The sequence below is a fragment of the Danio rerio genome, chromosome 2, assembly GCF_049306965.1.
Source record: "Danio rerio strain Tuebingen ecotype United States chromosome 2, GRCz12tu, whole genome shotgun sequence".
Classification (NCBI taxonomy): Eukaryota; Metazoa; Chordata; class Actinopteri; order Cypriniformes; family Danionidae; genus Danio; species Danio rerio.
This window is the reverse complement of record NC_133177.1, coordinates 46,651,460-46,671,614: the sequence shown is the minus strand read 5'-3', so window position 1 is coordinate 46,671,614 and position 20,155 is coordinate 46,651,460. Positions and strand designations below refer to the sequence as shown.

At 37.9% G+C, this 20,155-nt stretch overlaps 1 protein-coding gene across 2 annotated transcripts in view; it reads right to left on the bottom strand.

Moving 5' to 3' along the window:
* Positions 1–20,155, bottom strand: part of nrp1b (neuropilin 1b) — a 57,408-nt gene that overhangs the window by 13,922 nt on the left and 23,331 nt on the right. For both annotated transcript variants that reach the window (XR_012386140.1, NM_205674.1), the window contains 6 exon segments: positions 19,423–19,586; positions 7,291–7,446; positions 6,484–6,628; positions 5,168–5,499; positions 2,942–3,086; positions 35–214 (listed from right to left, as the gene is read on the bottom strand). Coding sequence is in view for 1 of the 2 variants with exons in the window: in NM_205674.1 (NP_991237.1) it covers positions 35–214; positions 2,942–3,086; positions 5,168–5,499; positions 6,484–6,628; positions 7,291–7,446; positions 19,423–19,586 (1,122 nt within the window). In the remaining variant the exon portion in view is untranslated.

Below are 20,155 nucleotides of genomic sequence, written 5' to 3'. Positions count from 1 at the left end.
CTATCAAATGTGAATGTATGTGCATGAATATAACCTGTTGTGTCGTAGTCTGTCAATGCATCACTATGGCAGTTTCCATCATCATCATCGCAATTCTCTGCCGTTGTTGGAAAAGTGGTAGTTGTTGGGATGTTTCCTAGTAGCATACTAGCGCTAGTGACTGTAGCTGCTGTAGTCTCCATAGTAGTGGCAAGAGGAAGAGGTGTTGTGGGCTCTGAAACGAGACCAAGAATATATAGATATTTTAGTTATCTGATGTTTTTACAAGTAATATACCATTATACATATTCATGGTAACCCTTGTGTGCTGTTGGGGGTGTTTTTATCCACTCTGGGGTGATTTTGAGTCTTAAATTGGCCACAAATTTCCAATCTTATTTGACCAATCTTATTTTGACTCATATTTTGAGAAAACTATTTTAAACAAATTAAATAATTCAACAATACACATACAAATTAGCCCTTTCATTATGTTTGTGACTGTTTTTGCCCCATTGACTTCCATTATAATGACATTTTTTGACTGCAAAGCCATGACACCGTACAAGCATGCATTCTTGATTGTTGCTGGTTTTCCCTGTTGGGAGGAGTTAAAATTTTTAATTATTACTTTTCTTGATATGTCTGAGAAAATCAAAATAGGCAGCTCAGCTATCAGAACACAGTAAGTGTATTTATGCACACACACACAAACACACACTATGGGCTCTATTTTGACGATCCATGCGCAAAGTCCAAAGCGTAGAGTGAAAACGCATTAAGGGCGTGTCAGAATCCACTTTTGATATTTTAAGGACGGAAAAATCCGCTTTGCGCCGTGGCGCATGGTCTAACAGGGTTGAGCTTATTCTCTTAATGAGTTATAGATGTGTTTTGAAGATAAACCAATCAGAGTCTCATCTCCCATTCCATTTAAGAGCCAGTTGCGTCGAGCCATAGCGCATTTGCTATTTACATGATAGACTTTGTAAATGGAAAAACTGAGCGTTTTACTGTAAGAAAACAGTCAAACAGAGCATCTACAGCAGGGGTCTCAAACTCAATATACCTGGGGGCCGCAGGAGGCAAATTCTGGGTGAGTCCTCAAATGTCATTATTAACAGTTTTAATTATTTCTTCTGAACATGAAGTGTCCTGAACATTAATAGAACATTGAGTGAAGATTATGAACAGTTCTTCTGAACATGGCATCTTTTGCCTAATTCTTGCTGCCAGAGACTGGACAGCGCTTCTTCTCACAAATCTGAACCACATTTGGCTTTAGAGCGGAAGCAGTTGAGACCCTCAGTATGCCTTGAAGATGATCATCATTAAGTCTAGACCTGTCTAGACTCACTCAAAACTTCCATTCCCTCACCTAAAAAAAAAGGCGTATACATGTATAAATAAAACACCCCCACCCCACTCCAGTCACATCAGTCTGTACCAGTCTGTATCTACCTATAATATATATAAGATGCAGGCTGTAGCTGGGTAGGTGGCAGGCTGCAGATAGGTAGCTAAGTGGCAGGCAGGGGCGGGGACAGCTTACCTTGGTTCTGGCCGGCGCGAGTTCCCTCCTAACACTTCCCGCCCGTCACAGCGTCTAACAAAGGGGCGGGGTGCGTGGTGACGTCACCGGCATCCCCGCCCCTTTGTTTACACGACGGGCGGGGAATGCCAGTGAACGCTGTGTACGAATAGAATCAGCAGAGCGGGGAGCGCTCTTTCTCCCCGCTCCGCTGATTCTGTCAGTGTACAGCGGTCGGCGCGGGCCACAAAATATTGCACTGAGGGCCACAAATGGCCCGCGGGCCGCAAGTTTGAGACCCCTGATCTACAGCGTGAGAATGAGAGATGAGCCTCCTCATTCTTTACTTTCACTTTCACTCTCGTAGATAGGGAAACATGTTGTACTCACAGACATCCATTAGCCTATACATAAATAATTTTGTTTGTTAAGGACAAAGATTTGTTTCAAAACTATTTCTAAATTTAGTTCTGATTTCCAGCAAACGAATAAATGAACAACAATAACAAAGTGTGGTCAAAAAACGGTGCCCCATATGATCTAAAGCCTGAAAGGTGGACAAATCTAAGCTTGTTTTTAATAAAACAAATATAAATATGCATATAATAAATAATACTGCCACTAATAATAATTTTACACAAAAGCAAATTGTCATAAATAAACTAAAAAAGCCCCCCGAGATGTACAAGGCATGAAGGCAGTGGTTTTTATATTTATGAAGGCTAGAAAATAATAATTTTTGTAATATTTTAATCCTTTAATTCTTTTTCATATGTAAAGATATTTGTGTATTTCTGTACATTTTGTGTGTATTAAGCAGTGTGTAAGCAAGGTGCACAACCAACGTTCTATGCACTTTGAACATTCTATAGTAGTTGCTCAAAATAGCAACGCACCAACAATGCGCCTCAACACGTCCCCTTTTTTAGACCAGAACGCCTATGGGCGCACATATGAGTGCAAAAATGCATCTGCTATTTAAACAGCGTGCTGCAAAACGTCAAAATATTTCTTGCGCCAAGCTGAAACTAGCAAACAACAATTGCGTCGCACCTTGCGCTGCATTGCGCCGGGTGTATGATAGGGCCCTATAATCTGCTGTTTTACTCCATAGAACTCTATATAAAACCCAGAAACTTAAAATTATACAAGCCTATCTAAAGGGTTAACGCTGCCAACTGATGATCAACAGTAAAAATAACACACTCTACCTCTTCCCAACAGGGTAAACCAAACACAATCAACAATGCATGATTATATGCTGTTATAGCTTTGCAATCAAAAATGTCATTATAATGAAAGTCCAAAATGGTCCAAAAACAGATACAAACAAAAGGATAACAAAAGGGTAGTACATTTGAACAATACACAAGGGTAAATTGAGTGTGGACGATTTGAGCTCTGTGACTGGTTGGTTTGGCAGTCACTCACCTTGCAGGTCACACCCTAAAACCTCCAGTCGTAATCCCATGCCATCGGGAGAGCCACGCTCAGGGTAGATACGCAGGAAACGCATCAGCACTGGATCAAATGTACGCACTTCTGGCGTGTCATGGTTCTGATTACCTATAAACACCTGGATGTGTGAGAAAAGTAGTGTTAGATAGTTATGTATATCTGCTGAAAATAAATAAAACACAAACATACATTTCTTGTTCTTAGGGCCTGTTCACACCATGAATGCTAAAAAAAAACACAATATAATTCTCATAAATAAAATCAAATGAACTGATCTAAATCTAATGATGAGTAGCTGTTTCACAGTTTTCAATTATTTTTACTTTTGACTTTAATCACAACAGTCAGAAAACAACAAACTGTGCTATCTGATTGATCTCAGCATGGGAAAGTAGAGTAGGCTTGCAGAAAATACTATTTAAAAAGATGGAATTTTAAAAGGTGCAATAGAGTGTATTGATTCAATATGTTAATGGTCCCATGAAGTGCTTTGAAATGTGTATTTTTTATTTCAATGCTTGAAGTAATCTCAACTAAGAAATAATTTGAAAGCGGGACATAAAATAGCTCCTCCCCTTTACAAAAACAGCCAATTGTGTTTTGTGTTTATCACAGCTCTGCCAGTGAGAGTGGTTGAGCTCAAGTGCATCCAATGAAAAGCGAATGGACAGCGTCTTGAAGAGGGCGCGGCAAGCCAGATGCTAAAGAGCATTTGATTGATCAAGATTTATTAAGAGTGACGTGAAAAAATTGTCTACACAGTGACAAAAAAGTGACAAACTGCAAGCTTTGGATGTTTATATCGGTTTTATATTTTCTAAATGCAAATTTTGTCACTGTCTCGCAGCACACTAGCAAAGTGATATCCTTAAATCTAACAGACTTAAACTCTCATCTAAAAAACTTAATTTTTAAAATTTAACATTAATTTAACTGTAAAACTTTTTAATAATTTTTTTTTTTAAATTTCACAAGACCTTTAAATGTTTCTTTGAAATCAATATTGTAGGTAAGTGGCTTAGGTAGGAGCAAAAATTCTCCAGAAACAGTGTTATACGCCAACTTATAACCACAGCCTACAACAAAAAAGCTCAGTATTGACCATATTTGGCATGGTCATGAATATTAATGAGCTCTGCTCTGGGCATTTTTGTTCGATCCAAATATTGTTATCATCAGCTGCGCTTCCATTTACCTATTTTTTTTTAAGGTTTAATTTTCGCATGTTTGTCTTTATTTGACAGGAGAGCAAGCTGACAAAAAGTGAAGTGGGAGAGAGGGGGGGGGTAGGATCAGGAAAGGTCCTATTTTTATGTACATTTTGGAACGTCGCATGAAAGATGCGCATATATTTTGAAAATGCCCATTAAAAATTATGCGCACAACTGAGTAGGATAAACTTTTTATCCGATAAGAAAAAATGGGCATAAACTACGATGTAAACACATTTACCGTGGTGCAGGGAAAGGCGAAAGGGTGTCGTAGATGATAGTAAGCGGGTGGGGGTGTCGCGGACGAAAGTGAAGAGTTGGGGAGTCGCAGAAGAAAGTTAAAGTGAACAGCAGACGGGGCGGAGGGCGGTTAAGGAGGGGGATCAGTAAAATGAGGATACGGATCCGGCGTGTTCAGACACAAATTAAGCCCTCTCTAAGACACAAGTAAGTTATTAGACATGTAAAAAGGCCTTCTAACGCAGCAACATCTATTTTTCTTTTGATATTTGCTGCCTGTTTATTAAGATTTTGTTCTCTTGGACTCGCTGAATGGAAACAGTGCTTTCCCCTTCGGGTGGGGAACTCCAATGCTATTAGTGGATTTGAATTTAGAAATCCACGAATGGGAGACAAGCTGCTTCTGAACCAAATCCTCCCATTCGTGGATTTCTAAATTCAAATCCACTAATAGCATTGGAGTTCCCCTCCTCGGGGAACGAGGGTTACTTCCGTAATCAGAGCGTTCCCCTTCGGGTGGGGAACGAAAATGCTATTGGTTGATTTGAATTTAGAAATCCACGAATGGGAGGATTCGGTTCAGAAGCCAATTGTCTCCCATTCGTAGATTTTTAAATTCAAATCCACTAATAGCATTTCCACTTCCGTAACCAAAGCGTTATTTGCAAATGTTTTATGCAATATTCCAGTTTTGCAGTTTTTGGATGGGAACATGGCTATTGATGTGAATGGAGCACATGCAAAATACCTTCACTTTGTTGCTGTTCTCCTCCAGTATGTGGTTCCAGTCTGTTCCATTGACGCTGTAAGTGACTCTGAAGCGTTTGATGAAAATGTTCAGATCTCTGTACTTCCCTCCCTGCAGGACGAGGCCCGTCACCATCCGCTGGGCCCCCAGATCCAGCTCCAGCGACTGGTTCTTCACTAGGCCCTGCGGGTGAGCCACCACCCAGCCCGTCCGGCCGGTCAGCAGCCGGGCCTGTTCAGGGAGCCAGCCTCTCTCTGCTGATGGCCACACTGAGATTTGAGAGTCGGAAATCTGACCCGAAACCATCCCTAACATATTGGAGCATGGAGCATCTGAGAGAAGAATAACAGAGAACATGATCAATCAGAATGAATGAAGGAGTATCAATATTATTATCCACAGGAACTGTACAACTTGGCTGATTCTACCCGTTAGAAATGGTGAGGTTTGGTTAAAATAAACACACACACATACACTTATTGGGTATCAGTGGATAAAGAGACCCAGCCAGGACTCGAACCAGCAACCTTCTTGCTGTGAGGCGACAGTGCTAACCCCTCAGCCGTCCTACAACTAGTTTATAAAATAAAAAATACGAATCATGTTGACATTTCAAGAACGTCACGGTGGCGCAGTGGGGAGCACAACCGCCTCACATTAAGAAGGTTGCTGGTTTGAGCCTCAGTTTTGTCAGTTGGCTTTTCAGTGCGGAGTTTGGATCTTCTCCCTGTGTTGGTGTGGGTTTCCTCTGGGGGCTCCGCTTTCCACCACAGTCCAAAGACATGCGGTACAGGTGAATTGAGTAGGCTAAATTGTCCGTAGTGTATGAGTGTGTGTGTGTGTGAATGTTTCCCAGGGATGGGTTGCGGCTGGAAGGGCATCCACTGCGTAAAAACGTGCTGGATAAGTTGGCGGTTTTAAGGTGACACGTTGGCTCAGTGGTTAGTACTGTCGCCTCACAGCAAGAAGGTCATAAGTTCGAGTCACCAATGGGCCAGTTGGCATTTCTGTGTGGAGTTTGCATGTTCTAACATTTAATGGCAAATGCAGAGAACTGAGCACAGCAGGCTCTTAATGTTTTCCAGAGCTGTAGTTGGAATAATTTTCCCATTTTTTTCAAAATGCTGACATCCATGCACATACTGAGTGTCGGTGAATAAAGAGAGGAGTCATTCTGTAAAGATCGCACACAGAGTGAGGAATTACGAGTGACTCAGTTTTGTAAACCACAACAACAACTGCTGGGATTTTATAGTGACGTCATGGATTAAACTCACCAAAGAGAAACTATAAGTGTGTGTGTGTCTGACGTGTACCTGGTATTTTACAGCCATACACCTCGAAGCGCATGCAGATGCCTTGTTCCCAGAGCAGAGGTCGTATGCGTATGTATCGGGTGAGGGTGGGTTTGGGCAGCAAGGCGCGCACCTCATCTGTGGGATTGTCATTTCCCTGGAAAACCTAAAAAAAGAGAAAATACATGTGTCCCTTTGATCCAGTCTTTCCTCTGCTTTTCTTTAACAATCTTCAATTTCAGAATGTTTTACTGTCATAGCAAAAAAGTAAATACATATATAAAACAATACAACTAAACTTACCAATTAAATAAAGCAAGTCTAATAAAATTCAGCAAAACAACTAAATAAAATATAATAACTACACGTAACAATAATTTATTTCATATGCTTACCAAAGCTGCATTCATTTTCTGTGTTTTATATATATTATAACTTTATTTAAATGCATTGATTTGCTGTGATATATTGTTTACATTAAATTTTTTATTATATAACTATAATATAACTTTATATATTAATATATTATAATGTGTTTTATTCTGTTGAATATCATCCCAAATTTTAAATAAAAAAGTTGCCATTTTGCATAAAATAACAAAATATCAAAAAAGATCCCATGGTTTCAGACATAATTTATACATTTTTAGACAACATAACTAATTTTATAACTTTATAAGAAAATAGTAAGCATAGATAAACAGATATTTGGGGGAAAATATTTTCAATCACAACATATGATTTGCTAGAACATTTGCTAGACTGATCAATTTTGCGAACATTTGTATATATATATTTATATATATAAATTGTAAATAAAAATCTTACCATCTGTTTGGTTTTGTCTTTCAGGGTAATCCAGTCCTCTCCGTTTGAGCTCACACTGATCCTGTATGTTCTGACAAAGTACGCTTTTTTGGTTTCTTTTGAAATGGCACCTTGTGTTCCTATAGCCGTCACATACCGCAGAAAACCCAAGTCCACCTGCAGGTGACAAACAGATCATAAGAAAAAAACATTTCTCTCTGGTCAGAAAGAGTCTCTATGTGTGTGTGTGTGTGGAAATGTATTGTGTTTGGGGGCACATGTCAAGTTACTCCTATGATCCCAGTCAGAGATTTACATGATCTATGATGTGTTCCTGTTCCCAGTAGAAGTACACAGAAAAGTTAAAGTTTAAAAAGACTGTTAATTTATTATAATTTATTAATATAAAAACAGAAAATTTATTCATCATTTACTTCATCATTTACTCATTATTTACACACATACACCCTCCAGTGGTTCTAGCGTTTTTTTCAATACAAGAAAAGATTTATTTGGAACTATGTTGGAAAGTGGTAGCTATTGACCTCCCAGGCCCGTAACCAGTTTATTGAAATGGTTGGTTCTTTTTTCTGAAAAAGTGGACCTTTTTGCAGTTTTTCGCCACAGTTTCTATTCAGTTTTGTTTATTTTTTTATTTACAAATTTGGATATTAACTGTAAGGTAATGCAGTTTTATAAATTTTGTTTTGAGATTAGTATTAAAAAAAATATATAATAATAATAATAATAATGAAAAAAATATATTTTTAAATACAAATGTATTATCATAAATTATTTCAAAAAGGAATCTAATAAAACTATAGCCTATAGGTAGGGCCAGACAAATACAAAACTAGCCAGCACATTCAACTTTCCTCAGTCTGAATTTGGCCACTTGAATAATTAAAAATTAAATTAGGCTTAAAGCCATCTTCTATTTATAATTTTTACAATTTACGATGGCATAGCAGTCAAAAATGAAATAAATGGGCTCATATAAGGGTCATTTTCTGGACTTTGTCAGTGGGTGTGGGTCTGTAGAACCTACAGGCCTGCATCCATAGTACACTGTAAAAATGTATCGCTACCTTTAAGTTTAGTTTAGTTGAATCAAATGAACTTTTCTAGTCATCTTAACTTCAATGTCCGTCAAACCGACCAAAAATGTTAGATTAAACACTGTATAAATAAAATCTAGTGGAAACCTGATTCACTTATTTAAAAAAAAGTTAATACAAAAACATTTGTTGTCATGACTATTTGTCATATTATTTACAGTGTAGCCAGTCAGTGTTCTGTCTTTTTCTCTTAGCAGCAATAACTACGACTGGAAACTTTGATAAAACAAATATTTTCACTATTTTTATTGTTTGTTTTTTTCAGAAGATAATATACAAACATATATGTACATGAAAAAATAGAAGTCCTACCAGCAAAAAAGAGGTGACATCAAATATATGATAGTGCTGAAACTGCAGAACTCCCAAAAAATCAAACCTAAACTCTTCTACCAACTTCTAAGCAACATCCGTCCGATCTCCCAACCCTTCTTGTATCCTGAGGCTTTCAATAATATGCAAAGATGAATCAAGACAGAGATAAATTAATAGTTAAGCAATTAAATAAACAAATAAGTAAATAAATATGTAAAACATATAAAAAGGAGGCAATTATCTAAAAACAATGGTATTGTAGATGAAGTTGTTTGTTGTATACTGAAAACAGGCGCGAACTCTAAACACACATTTAGTCAGTTATCAATAGTTACAGACACGCTCTCAGTAGCGCTAAGCATCACAGAAATCCTGTTCTTAAAGCATAACAGCCTAAATAAACGTCAAAGTAATTATTTCACATGATGACTATAAAACAATGAATGAAACAATAATCAATCATTCTTATTATCATGCATCATTTTTTGTCACAACAGTCAGTGGCCTACTGTTTTCCAACATCTGCTTGTGAGTTCATCAAAAAAAAAAAAAAAAAAAAAAAAAAAAACAGGTTTGAAACACATGGAGGCAGAATAGATGATAGATATTTTGAGTTTTAGATGAACTGTCCCTTTAAAATGTTTTTATCCCCAAAATAGGCCATGTTCCTGAATCAACATCCTCGCTGCTCACAGAACAACATTTCTAAAATCCCAGCAACAAGATTTAGTATTCGGGAATCTCTCTGCTGTTCAGGGATAAATCTATGAAGATCTACGAGTGATAGGAATGTTGTTCTAGTACCAACAAATGACTTTTGATCCAGAAACATGTGCTATTTGGGAACGCTATGTTGAGGAGATTTCAAGAAAAGCACATCGCAATAAATGTGAATTTGGTTTCATTCCTGCCAACAAACTGCTGGAAGAAAAATGAGGTTCCCACTATAAATGAATGACTTCAAGTCAGACACAAATATCACATTTATAGTTTGACTAGGCTTGGCGGCCACTTGATCATGTTTACCAGTTTAACACTCAATTTAGTTTTATTGTATTAATTCAGGTTATTTTAGCTGTAATCCTATTTTTGAATTTATTGTTTTTACTTTATATGTATGTAAAAGTATATATATAAAATAAATATATACAAAATATTAATAGACTATTTAAGGATCAAAGTGCAACCCCGAAATACAAATTAAATTGAATTATTTAACCAAGGCTCATTATAAAAATGTACCCCTATATAAATTGCTGGAGAGCGCCTTTTTTTTGCAATTTTTGTTTTGGCAAATCCACCAGAGACCGCTTTTTATACTTTTTGAGCTCTTAAATTGCGTTCGGGAGTGTCATTCAGACCTGCTGTTCTTGAGTAAATCCACAAGAGGTCGCTGTCGACTGACTGACTGACTAAATGACCCACCCTCCTTCCATAAACCCAACCAATAGTGTTTTCAAAAAAAGCACCAATTGACCCAATCAACCACTTCCCTAAACCCAACCGACAGTGTTTTAAAAAAAAAAGAAAGCCAGAAAAAGAAAAGCCGTCCCCTAATTTTTACCATGTTTTCAGATTTTACCACATTCCCACCCTGTTATTTACTTGTGTGTGTATGTATATATATTTTTTTACTTCTGTCTTACTCCCTTTCTGGAACCGTTCTATGCCGGAATCGAAGCCCGTTGTAGTGGTCAACTCCTCTCTGTGTCTCAAGTCCGGTGACGTACATGCGAGCTACTGGACAATTGGGTAACCGCAAAATGCAGCCATATGTACTTCTGGTTACAAAATTCGCAATCTCCAGAAATATATATATAGGGGGACGTTGGTGTTTGTCACGATTACCAGCGATCGTCTTTCATAAGATCGCTGGATTTCATTCTCAATAACCATGGACTACAAATCAGCCATTCCTGGACTACATTTTCATACATGCACTCCGGTCACAAACACATATGCTTCCTCATCTAAACTGATTACATTCACACCACCTGAGGATTGTCAGAGACTGATTGCACACACTATTTAAGCCACACACTCACCCATTCAGTTTGCCGAGTCTTGTTAACTGTAAGTAGCACTACAACGCATTTCCTAGTCTTGTTATCCTGTTTACCGTTAGCTTTCCTGTCTTAGTCTGCCGCCTGCCATACGACCTATTGCATATTACATCGACTACGATTCTGGATTGTCCTCACAAACCTGTTTTCACCCGTATTGACCATAGCTTGCCTGACTACGAATAAACCTGCATTTTGGATCCTACCTCAGTTGTATGTGTCACTCCCCGTGGTTACAGTATTATTGTACTGTAATGTTATTATAAACATAAATAATATATTTATATATCATATACAAGGTAATTCACTCTATAATTAAACATAGTGTACATTTTCGGAAATGTTTAATAAATATATCAACTTTATATATTACTACATTATTAATTTTGACTTTAGTACAAATACAATTAACTTGACAGGAAAATCATAAAACGAATAACCCAGCATCCACGATCCACCAAATGACCAAAGTGATCTTTTTTAAACCAATTTTCTAGAGTATTAAAGACAATACTTAAATCTGTACTGGCACTGAAACACCGTCTTAAATACAAAATATATCCAGAAACATCTATCACAGTCTCAGTATTGTGCTCTTCAGTTTCCGAGAATCTACTATCTATCCACTTCCATCCTCAACAATTACAAGAAGCCTGTTCTCAGGATCTAGTGACCTACAAAACCCTTACAGTAATAATGAGTACAAAAAAACCCACGGTCACCCATCCAGAGATTTCGACACACTCCGGGGTCAGGATGACAAATCATGCTGCTGTGGAGCAATTCCTGCATTAAATCTAACATGTCAGTGATTGTCTCTGTCTCTCTCTCTTACTGTCGAGTGCTTGCGTGACTCTTGAGATAAATTAAACTCAACTGACGCAACAGACGTGTGCATAAATAGCCTATTGAGAGCGCGATTGGCTCAATACAAGCGTTCCTGGCACAAAAGTTCACATCTCTCTCCCACTGGTTTCCACCCAAGTCTGAGTGAGCAGATGCACCAAAAGCTCATTGCTGCTGCCATCCTTTCTTTTTTCTCCCTCCGCACAGGAAGGTATTATGAGGCTAATTGCTTTTCAATATTGTGCCGTATCAGAAAGCAGTTGGGGTGCCAGCCATCGCTAACAAGCTCAACAAGTGTTGAGACCTTTAACAAGGGAACAATGGCAGGACAGAAGCAGACCCCCTCAAATGCCAAAATATGCAGACAAACACGGACACTTTCTGTTGAAAACAGGATATCGGTGGGTGTTTGTATATGTGTGTGTGTGTGTGTGAAAGAGATGAAAAAATGAAGAATTTGAGCAGGAAAGGGAAGAGGAATAAGGAAAGAGGAAGACGCTACTCTACTGACCCTCATGCCGTTTTGCTTTCTTGGGATGGTTTCCAGGCTGAGGCCAAAAAGACAAGACACGGTTTGATTCAAAAGTGCCCCGGGACAAGGATCACTTGTTCAAAGGCAGGAATATGAAGGGTTTTGGACAGGCAAGACAGATGGTTTGAGAGTTGAAAGAAAGAGGCCATCTAAGAGAGAAAATGGAGCAGCCGTCGTTGTGAAAAAAAGAAAAGAAAGAAGCTTTGACGTTGCTTGCAGAGACCCTTGGCATGGCAGTCTTGCTTCATTTCACACATCCGCTGCGCTTGTCACCAACACGGTGATGATTTCTACAGAAATTCAGTATTCGTTTGACACGCGGCCTTGTGCTGAGGTTAAAAGTATAGTTTACGGCGACATATTAATCCTGCTATGGTCTGCTCACCCTCATGTGATTCCAAAATGACAGATGAATATAATGCCCGGGTTAGATTTATTTCTTTTTAAATAAAACTTATGCATGTATTATGGGGACCAGTGACTTTAAAGGGACAGTTCACCCATAAATAAAAATGATCTCACTCTCAACTGGTTCCAAACCTTTGTGAGTTTCTTTCTTTTGTTAAACAATGCTGGAAGCCCATAATTACTGACTTTCCAGTGTAGGAAAAATTACTATGGAAGCTACAGGTTTTCAGCATTTTCCAAAATATCTTCTTTTGTGTTTTAACAGAAAAAATTACGTCAAAAAAGTTTGAAAGAAGTAAAGGGAAAGTTAATTATCATTTTTGTGTGAACTATCTATTTAAGCTCAGAAAAGAACATAAATGTATTAGAAATTAATTATATGTGCAATATTTATTTATGCAATATTGAATCAGTGCTTAATTTGAGCCGGATCCAGATCCTGTTGCGGGAATCATGTTTTACGTTCTGGCATTTATTTGAATTGATCCGGCATTAACTTTTGTGTGGTGAATACCTGCATGTGTGTGTGTGTGTGTGTGAGAGAGAGAGAGAGACAGAGAGAGAGAGAAAGAGAGAGAGAGAGAGAGAGAGAGACTGAAAAAGAGCGAACAAAGCTGTGTGGATTGTGTGCACTCACACAAAAAAAGGTAGTCCCTTGCAAGCAATCAGCTTTCATACGTTTACAATCACTCCTATTGATTGGTGATTATTGTTTCACGTGCAATAAGCAGCAGGAAAACAAATAATGACATAGTGACATATCTAAATAATATTTGCATTTTCAAAATGCCAAGAGGCAGTCAAGCATATACAGTTGAAGTCAGAACCATTAGCCCCTCCTTTAAATCTTTTTTATTTTTTATATTTCCCAAATGACAGAACAGAACAAGGACATTTTCACAGTATGTCTGATAATATTTTTGTTTCTGGAGAAAGTCTTGTTTGTTTATTTCTGCTAGAATAAAAACAGTTTTTAATTTTCTAAATGCCATTTTAAGGTCAAAATGATTAGCCCCTTTAAGCTATATATTTTTTTCGGATAGTCCACAGAAAAAAACATCATTATACAATAACTTGCCTAATTACCCTAACCTAGTTAACCTAATTAAGCCTTTAAATGTCACTTTAAGCTGTATAGAAGTGTCTTGAAAAATATCTAGTCAAATATTATTTACTGTCATCATGAAAAAGATCAAAAAAATCAGTTATTAGAAATGAGTTGTTAAAACTGTTATGTTTTGAAATGTGCTGAAAAAAATCTGCTCTCTGTTAAACAAAAATTAGGGAAAAAATAAACAGGGGGGCTAATAATTCTGACTTCAACTGTATATATATTTTAAAACCACGAGTAAATCTGATAATGAGCCTGATCAAAGGAAATCTTGAGCAGATTAAACTGCGCCCCAAGACACGAGAGCGGAAGACAGAAGCAAAGTGATCTCACTGTCGAGATGGGTCTGGATGCAGACCTGGTGCAGATCTGAGCTGCATCAATGCTTTTTAATGCGCTCACCTAACCTCACCCCCAACCCTACCTGTCACAGTGACGTCACTCACTCCATTGCTGCATCCAGATATTATTGTCACTGTCAGTCGGAAAACATGACAGAAGAGGTAACTGTGGACTCTTCTTAAAGACAGAGTGAGTCATTTTCGCTTGGCACATAATAGTGAAGTGAACTGAATGTCAGTGGAGTTAGTCAACTGAATAGTGATGCTTCATACGCTTTATGTTTGTAGCTACATGTTTGTGTGTTTTTTGTTATCCATGGTTGCCCCATAACGTAATATTGCACAAAAACATTTAGAAATGTGTGGCAGACATCAGTTACGGTAACTTTTATTTCCTGGTTTTGTTCCGGAAATTATTCATTTACAAATTAAGCACGGTAACTTGGGGTCTGTGCAATTTCAAAAATTCAACAAAATGAATACTTGCAATTACAGTTATTATATTTTAATAGTGTACTGTGCTGTAATTTACATATCCAAGACAGATCTATCTATCTATCTATCTATCTATCTATCTATCTATCTATCTATCTATCTATCTATCTATCTATCTATCTATCTATCTATCTATCTATCTATCTATCTATCTATCTATCTATCTATCTATCTATCTATCTATCTATCTATCTATCTATCTATCTATCTATCTATCTATCTATCTACCTACCTACCTACCTACCTACCTACCTACCTACCTACCTACCTACCTACCTACCTACCTACAGTATATATTCACAGTATATATTCACAGTAAATAAATGAGAAAACACCCACGATCGAGGAACAACATTCCAATCAGCCACTCAGATTTTAGGGACAAGTTTACTATATTATGTTAAGTTTAGGCTTACATTTAAGGTTATGAGCTACTACATGTTGTTATCCAACTATTAGACCACTTGCATTTTGGGAATAATTTCCCATTAGGGTTAGATTTAGGGGTAGGGATTAGGTTTGGATTACATTCATAAACAGGAATGATGTTCAAGGATCAACATAGATGTTAATCCAGGATCACATCCTACTTGACAAAATCACAAGCGTATGTCTTTCTATGAAAGTGAGGACAATTATCATTTTTGGGTGAAATTTCTAGCATTACTGATGAAACCGCATGGATTTGCTTCAATAGATGGAAAACACAATCAGACTAAATTCTGCATAACTGTATATACGCCAAATCTTTCTGTCAATTTATTTACAATCTTAAACATGGCACAAATACCTCCATCCATAAATTCCTACACTCAAACTAAAAGCAAAGCGGTGACCTTTTAATACTAGTTCAGTTCTCACAAACTCGCTCCTGCTTCTAAAAATGAAATCTGTGCTTGATTGTCTTGTTCAGAAGCGGAGGACTGACCCCTTTCTCTCCGCGTCTGTCTGTGTCAGAATGAAATGTGTTGTCCAGATGTGTGTCTGTTTTTCTGGCAGAGTCCGAAACGCTGGCCTACTGTCAGAGCAAGCGCCGTCTACTGTTGCTCCATAAATGTCCTCATTCAGAGAGGAAACCCTTCCTGCGTTTACTGCTGTGAGAATGACAACATGTCAATCACATTCACTGTAGAAACAAAGAGGCAGGAAAACCCCTTCCCTTTGTGCGTGTCAGAGCGCGTCCAGCTAAAGCTCTAAAGCAGATCTATCACATAAATGTCCGCAGGCTGGATGTTACATCAAAACATGTAAAAGGATGTAAAAGCAAAGGTTTTTAAGTACACATTTTCCTTCGGCTCGGTCCCTTATTTATCAGGGGTTGCCACAGCGGAATGAACTGCTAACTATTCTGGCATATGTTTTACACAGCGGATGTCCTTCCAGCCACTTCCCAGTACTGGGAAACACCATACACTGTCACATTCACACACGTACACTCATACACTATAAGGCCAATTTAGTTAATCCAATTCACCTACAGCACGTGACTGTGGGGGAAACCGGAGCACCTGGAAGAAACCCACAAGAATACGAGGAGAACATACAAATTCCACACAATAATGCCAACTGACCCAGCCGGGACTCAAATTAGTGATGTTCTTGCTGTAAGGCGACAGTGCTAACCACTGAGCCATCGTGCCACCCTACACAGTAGACAATACTGTGGAAATAGAAGCCAGTCAAATCATGATATATTTTGAAGAAGCTAATTGTAATATAATAGTAGTTGCAAATAATAAAGATGGGACCTCCGCCATCTAGCATCAGGCTGCTTCTAGGTTCAGTGAAAGAGAGCATGAAGGAGATTGTTAGATAGTTACCAGTGATCTAGCTACTGCGGATAGCTGGAGAACTACAAATCTGCCACCAAATGGACTACAAATCCTGTCATGTACCTCACACACACCTATACACATAGACACACAGCTAAAGCTCATCATTGACTCATCACCTGAATTATAAAGACACCTCTCATTTCCACACACAGGGCTGAGTCTTGTTTCTGTTGGAGGTCATCACATAAGTGTTTTCCTTGCCTTGTCTTGCTGTGTTTTGACCTTTGCCTTGTTTTACTGTTTGTATTGATTGTTTGCTGCCTTTACTGACCTTTTGCCTGTTTTTGACAATAATCTTGGATGACCTTTATGTTCTTATTTGCTACCTGTTTGACCATTGCCTGACTGACTACTGTTCTTAATAACTCCAAGCGGATCCTCACTTCTGTTGTCCCAGACCCTTAGATGACATAGATTAAGTCAAATGCTTTCAAGCTGTCAAAATTCAAAACAAAAGACTTTAGAAGAGGTGTGTAAGAAAACAGTATTGCACACGGTTTCTGTTTGAGGACAAAAACCTGACAAACGTATTAAAATACAACATCTGAAAAGAGCCTTTACGTGTGGTAACTATAGTATAATTAGAATAACTGACTTTGTTTGATTAAATTATTGGAAAATAAGGCACACTCAAGGTCTGTCATCAGTTATTCCTCACATATTTAGTTGTTTAAAAACTTAAAGTCTTTGCAAATCCCATTAACATTGCTAAGTGAATGTTCACACATGTACAGTTGAAGTCAAAATGATTCGCCCTCATGTGATTTTTCTTTTTCAAATATTTTTCCAAATGATGTTCAACAGAGCAAGATTTTTTTCATAGTATTTCCTATATTATTTTTGAAGAAATATCTTCTGGAGAAAGTCTTGTTTTATTTCAGCTAGAATAAAATCCGAAAAATAGAGCAAAAAAGTCAGAAAAAGCAGAGAATAGTGTCAAACAGCTGTGAGTATAAGGCTTACCGTGCATTCACACGGGGCTTGAGTGTGTCTGAAGTTGGGGCTGACGTGATTGTCATAGCAGCGTCAGCCAATGAAATGAGTCGGTAATAGGCTACTGTCTGAGCTAGGGTATTTGCATGAAGTGATCTGATTGGCTGACACTTAAAAAGTTGCAAATTTCTGCAGCGAGCAACGACACTGAAGTGGTGCTGACGGTTCCACAATGCAGTTTGGTAATGCCTGACGTCACCCATTCAAAGTAAATGGAAAGTGTTGACGCTGATTCCCTGTGTGAATGGGGTGTTATCCTGTCGCAAAATGGTAATGTTTGATTTCGGTCTTTACATGTCTGTACTGCATAATAATGCAACTTAAATAGGAATATGCCACATGTCTTATTCCATCTTTTATTACTTTAAGCATATCTGAAGAGCTATTCAATCATTATGAACCATAACGTGTGTGGCTGCAGTTGAAGCCTTTGTAGGACGCGGCAGATGTGTGCAAAGCACTTGATTTGCAGTTCAAATCTAATCATGCCTCCAAGCTTCAAGGTTAATTTCCATGTCATGCTCCATTATAAAATCACAACCAAGGATTTAATAGTTTTAGTTTTTATTTCATTATGACTTTTGGTTTTCAAATTCAGTTAGTTTTAATATGTTTTTATTGGTAGATTTACTAGTTTTTATTAGTTTCTATATTTTGAAATTGCTTAGTTTTAGTTTGGTTTTTATTAGTTTCAGTTTTAGTTTTATTTATAATTTTTTTGTAAACAAGGATATTAGTTAGGTGCAAGATTCGAAATCATCAGAATAAATATTGTATAATAAAAACTCAACCAAAGATGGACTACCTTATTTTTTTTACACAAGAACACATCTACCACTACCATCTACCCATCCTCAAACTCAAATACAACAGCCCACAAGACAGCAGCCTTAAGTAAAATATGTGTGCAAGGCTGCTTCTGAGGTTAGATACACAGTAGTGATGGGAAGTTCAGATCTTGAACAAGAACCAGATCTTTTGTGACAATCCTCCCATGTTTGGACTCAACATTTTAAATATTTGTAGTTAGCAATCATAATTTCAGTCACTTAAAACATCACGATCTGAAAAGTTTCTTACAGTTAAGTTTTACAACCCAACTGAAGCATGATTCATTCATTTAAATTCCATTACGACTTTCTGTTGTGTAATAAACTTACATTTCGCCAGATCCTCTCATTTAAGCCCTCGAGTTCAAGTTTAGTTCAAACACAGCAGGCTGCCATGTACTGTACTGTTTGTGTGCGGTTCACTGAATCGGCATTATCGGTTCAGCGCTTGTCAAATCTGTTATCTGTGTTTACTGTTCTAATAACTGAATAACTAAATATATAAAATAATATATATTGGTTTATTTCGAGTCAGAGGGCGTTATGAGGCATGTTAATAAGCAAGAAGTTTTTGGATAAGGGCTTAATGTTACTGGAGACACGAATCATTTCAAGAGATTCAGTTCAATTTGGTGAATTAGTTCAATCGGTTCACTTAGAAAATCCGGTTAAAAAGACAATTCATTCGCGAAATATACAAATACAGAAATAAAACCTATTATTTGGCACAAATGTGTTGAATGAATACTTTTAAGTGTCTGCTCAGGTTGTATTTAATTTTGTCAACATGCTGCTGTCATCTAGTCATAGTTTTTGTCACGGGAGGAACAGCGAGGATGACTGGACCGGCTTGATCTGGCGAATGGCAGCGGGATAACACACCCTGAGGTGCCGCATGGGTCAAACACCGGCAGCGTGAAGTAAATAGATGTACTTACAATATATTAAATACTTTTACGAAAACGAAGGACATTTTTGCTGTAATGTTAGTTAGTTTCAATTGGTTTTGTATGTACACAATTCAGTTTCAGTTAGTTCTAGTTTAAAAAAAAAACTTCTCGCTTTTATTTTTATTTCAGTTAACGAAAATCTTTTTGCAATTCTAGTTTTCGTTAACTATAATAACCTTGATCTTAACTCATGAGACAAATTTTCACCCGACAAGAAATCTCGTCGCGATTTAATCACGCGAGATCTCGTCATACGTCAATAAATCAGGAGGGCTAATAGTTCTGACTTCAACTGTATGTGTGTGTTTGTTTGTACCTGTATCCACTCCCGAGAAGAATCCTCTGACGGCGTCCAGCCATTTTCAAGGTAATTCAGTCTGGAGCGCAGTCGAGACCAGCTGGGATTATACTGGGACGATGCAGCTATCCTGTCTTCTGTGATCTCACCACTTTCCATTCCTAAAGGATACATGCACTCATCTACACACACAAACACACACGCACACACATACACATTATTGCTGCTGTCATGTTTTAGAAGTGATAAACAGCACGAATGGCACTATCATAAAACCTGAAGTCACTTTTAAAGCCAATCGAACCATTCCTCACTATCTGACATGACCATAAATCAAGCGTTGTTTTATATCTGATACTGTCGGAAGGTCTAGGTTGAGTAAATATCATTTTGTTAGCATGTTTTTTTTGTGTTTGAAAGCGAAAGAGAGTCGGATACGCTCTCTCCTCACCATAGGAAGTTAATATTAGTCTTTTATGTTTGGCCACAGATGTGGTGACCCGTGTGACCCCGTGTGGCCCCGTGCGGGAGCCGGGATGAAGATGAATTATAAACGGACAGCCTCACTGCACTTTATTACTCCGAACTGAAAGCACACACATGCACAGTTTTCTGAAGTGAATCTGAGCCGGGATCAGGTCTCAGAGGAGCATGGGTGTTACTTCAGTGCCATCAAGCGCATTATTGCCACATTATTGCTAACAGTCTCGGTTAGTGTGTGACTCCCGGAAAACTTGATAGATGGCTTTAA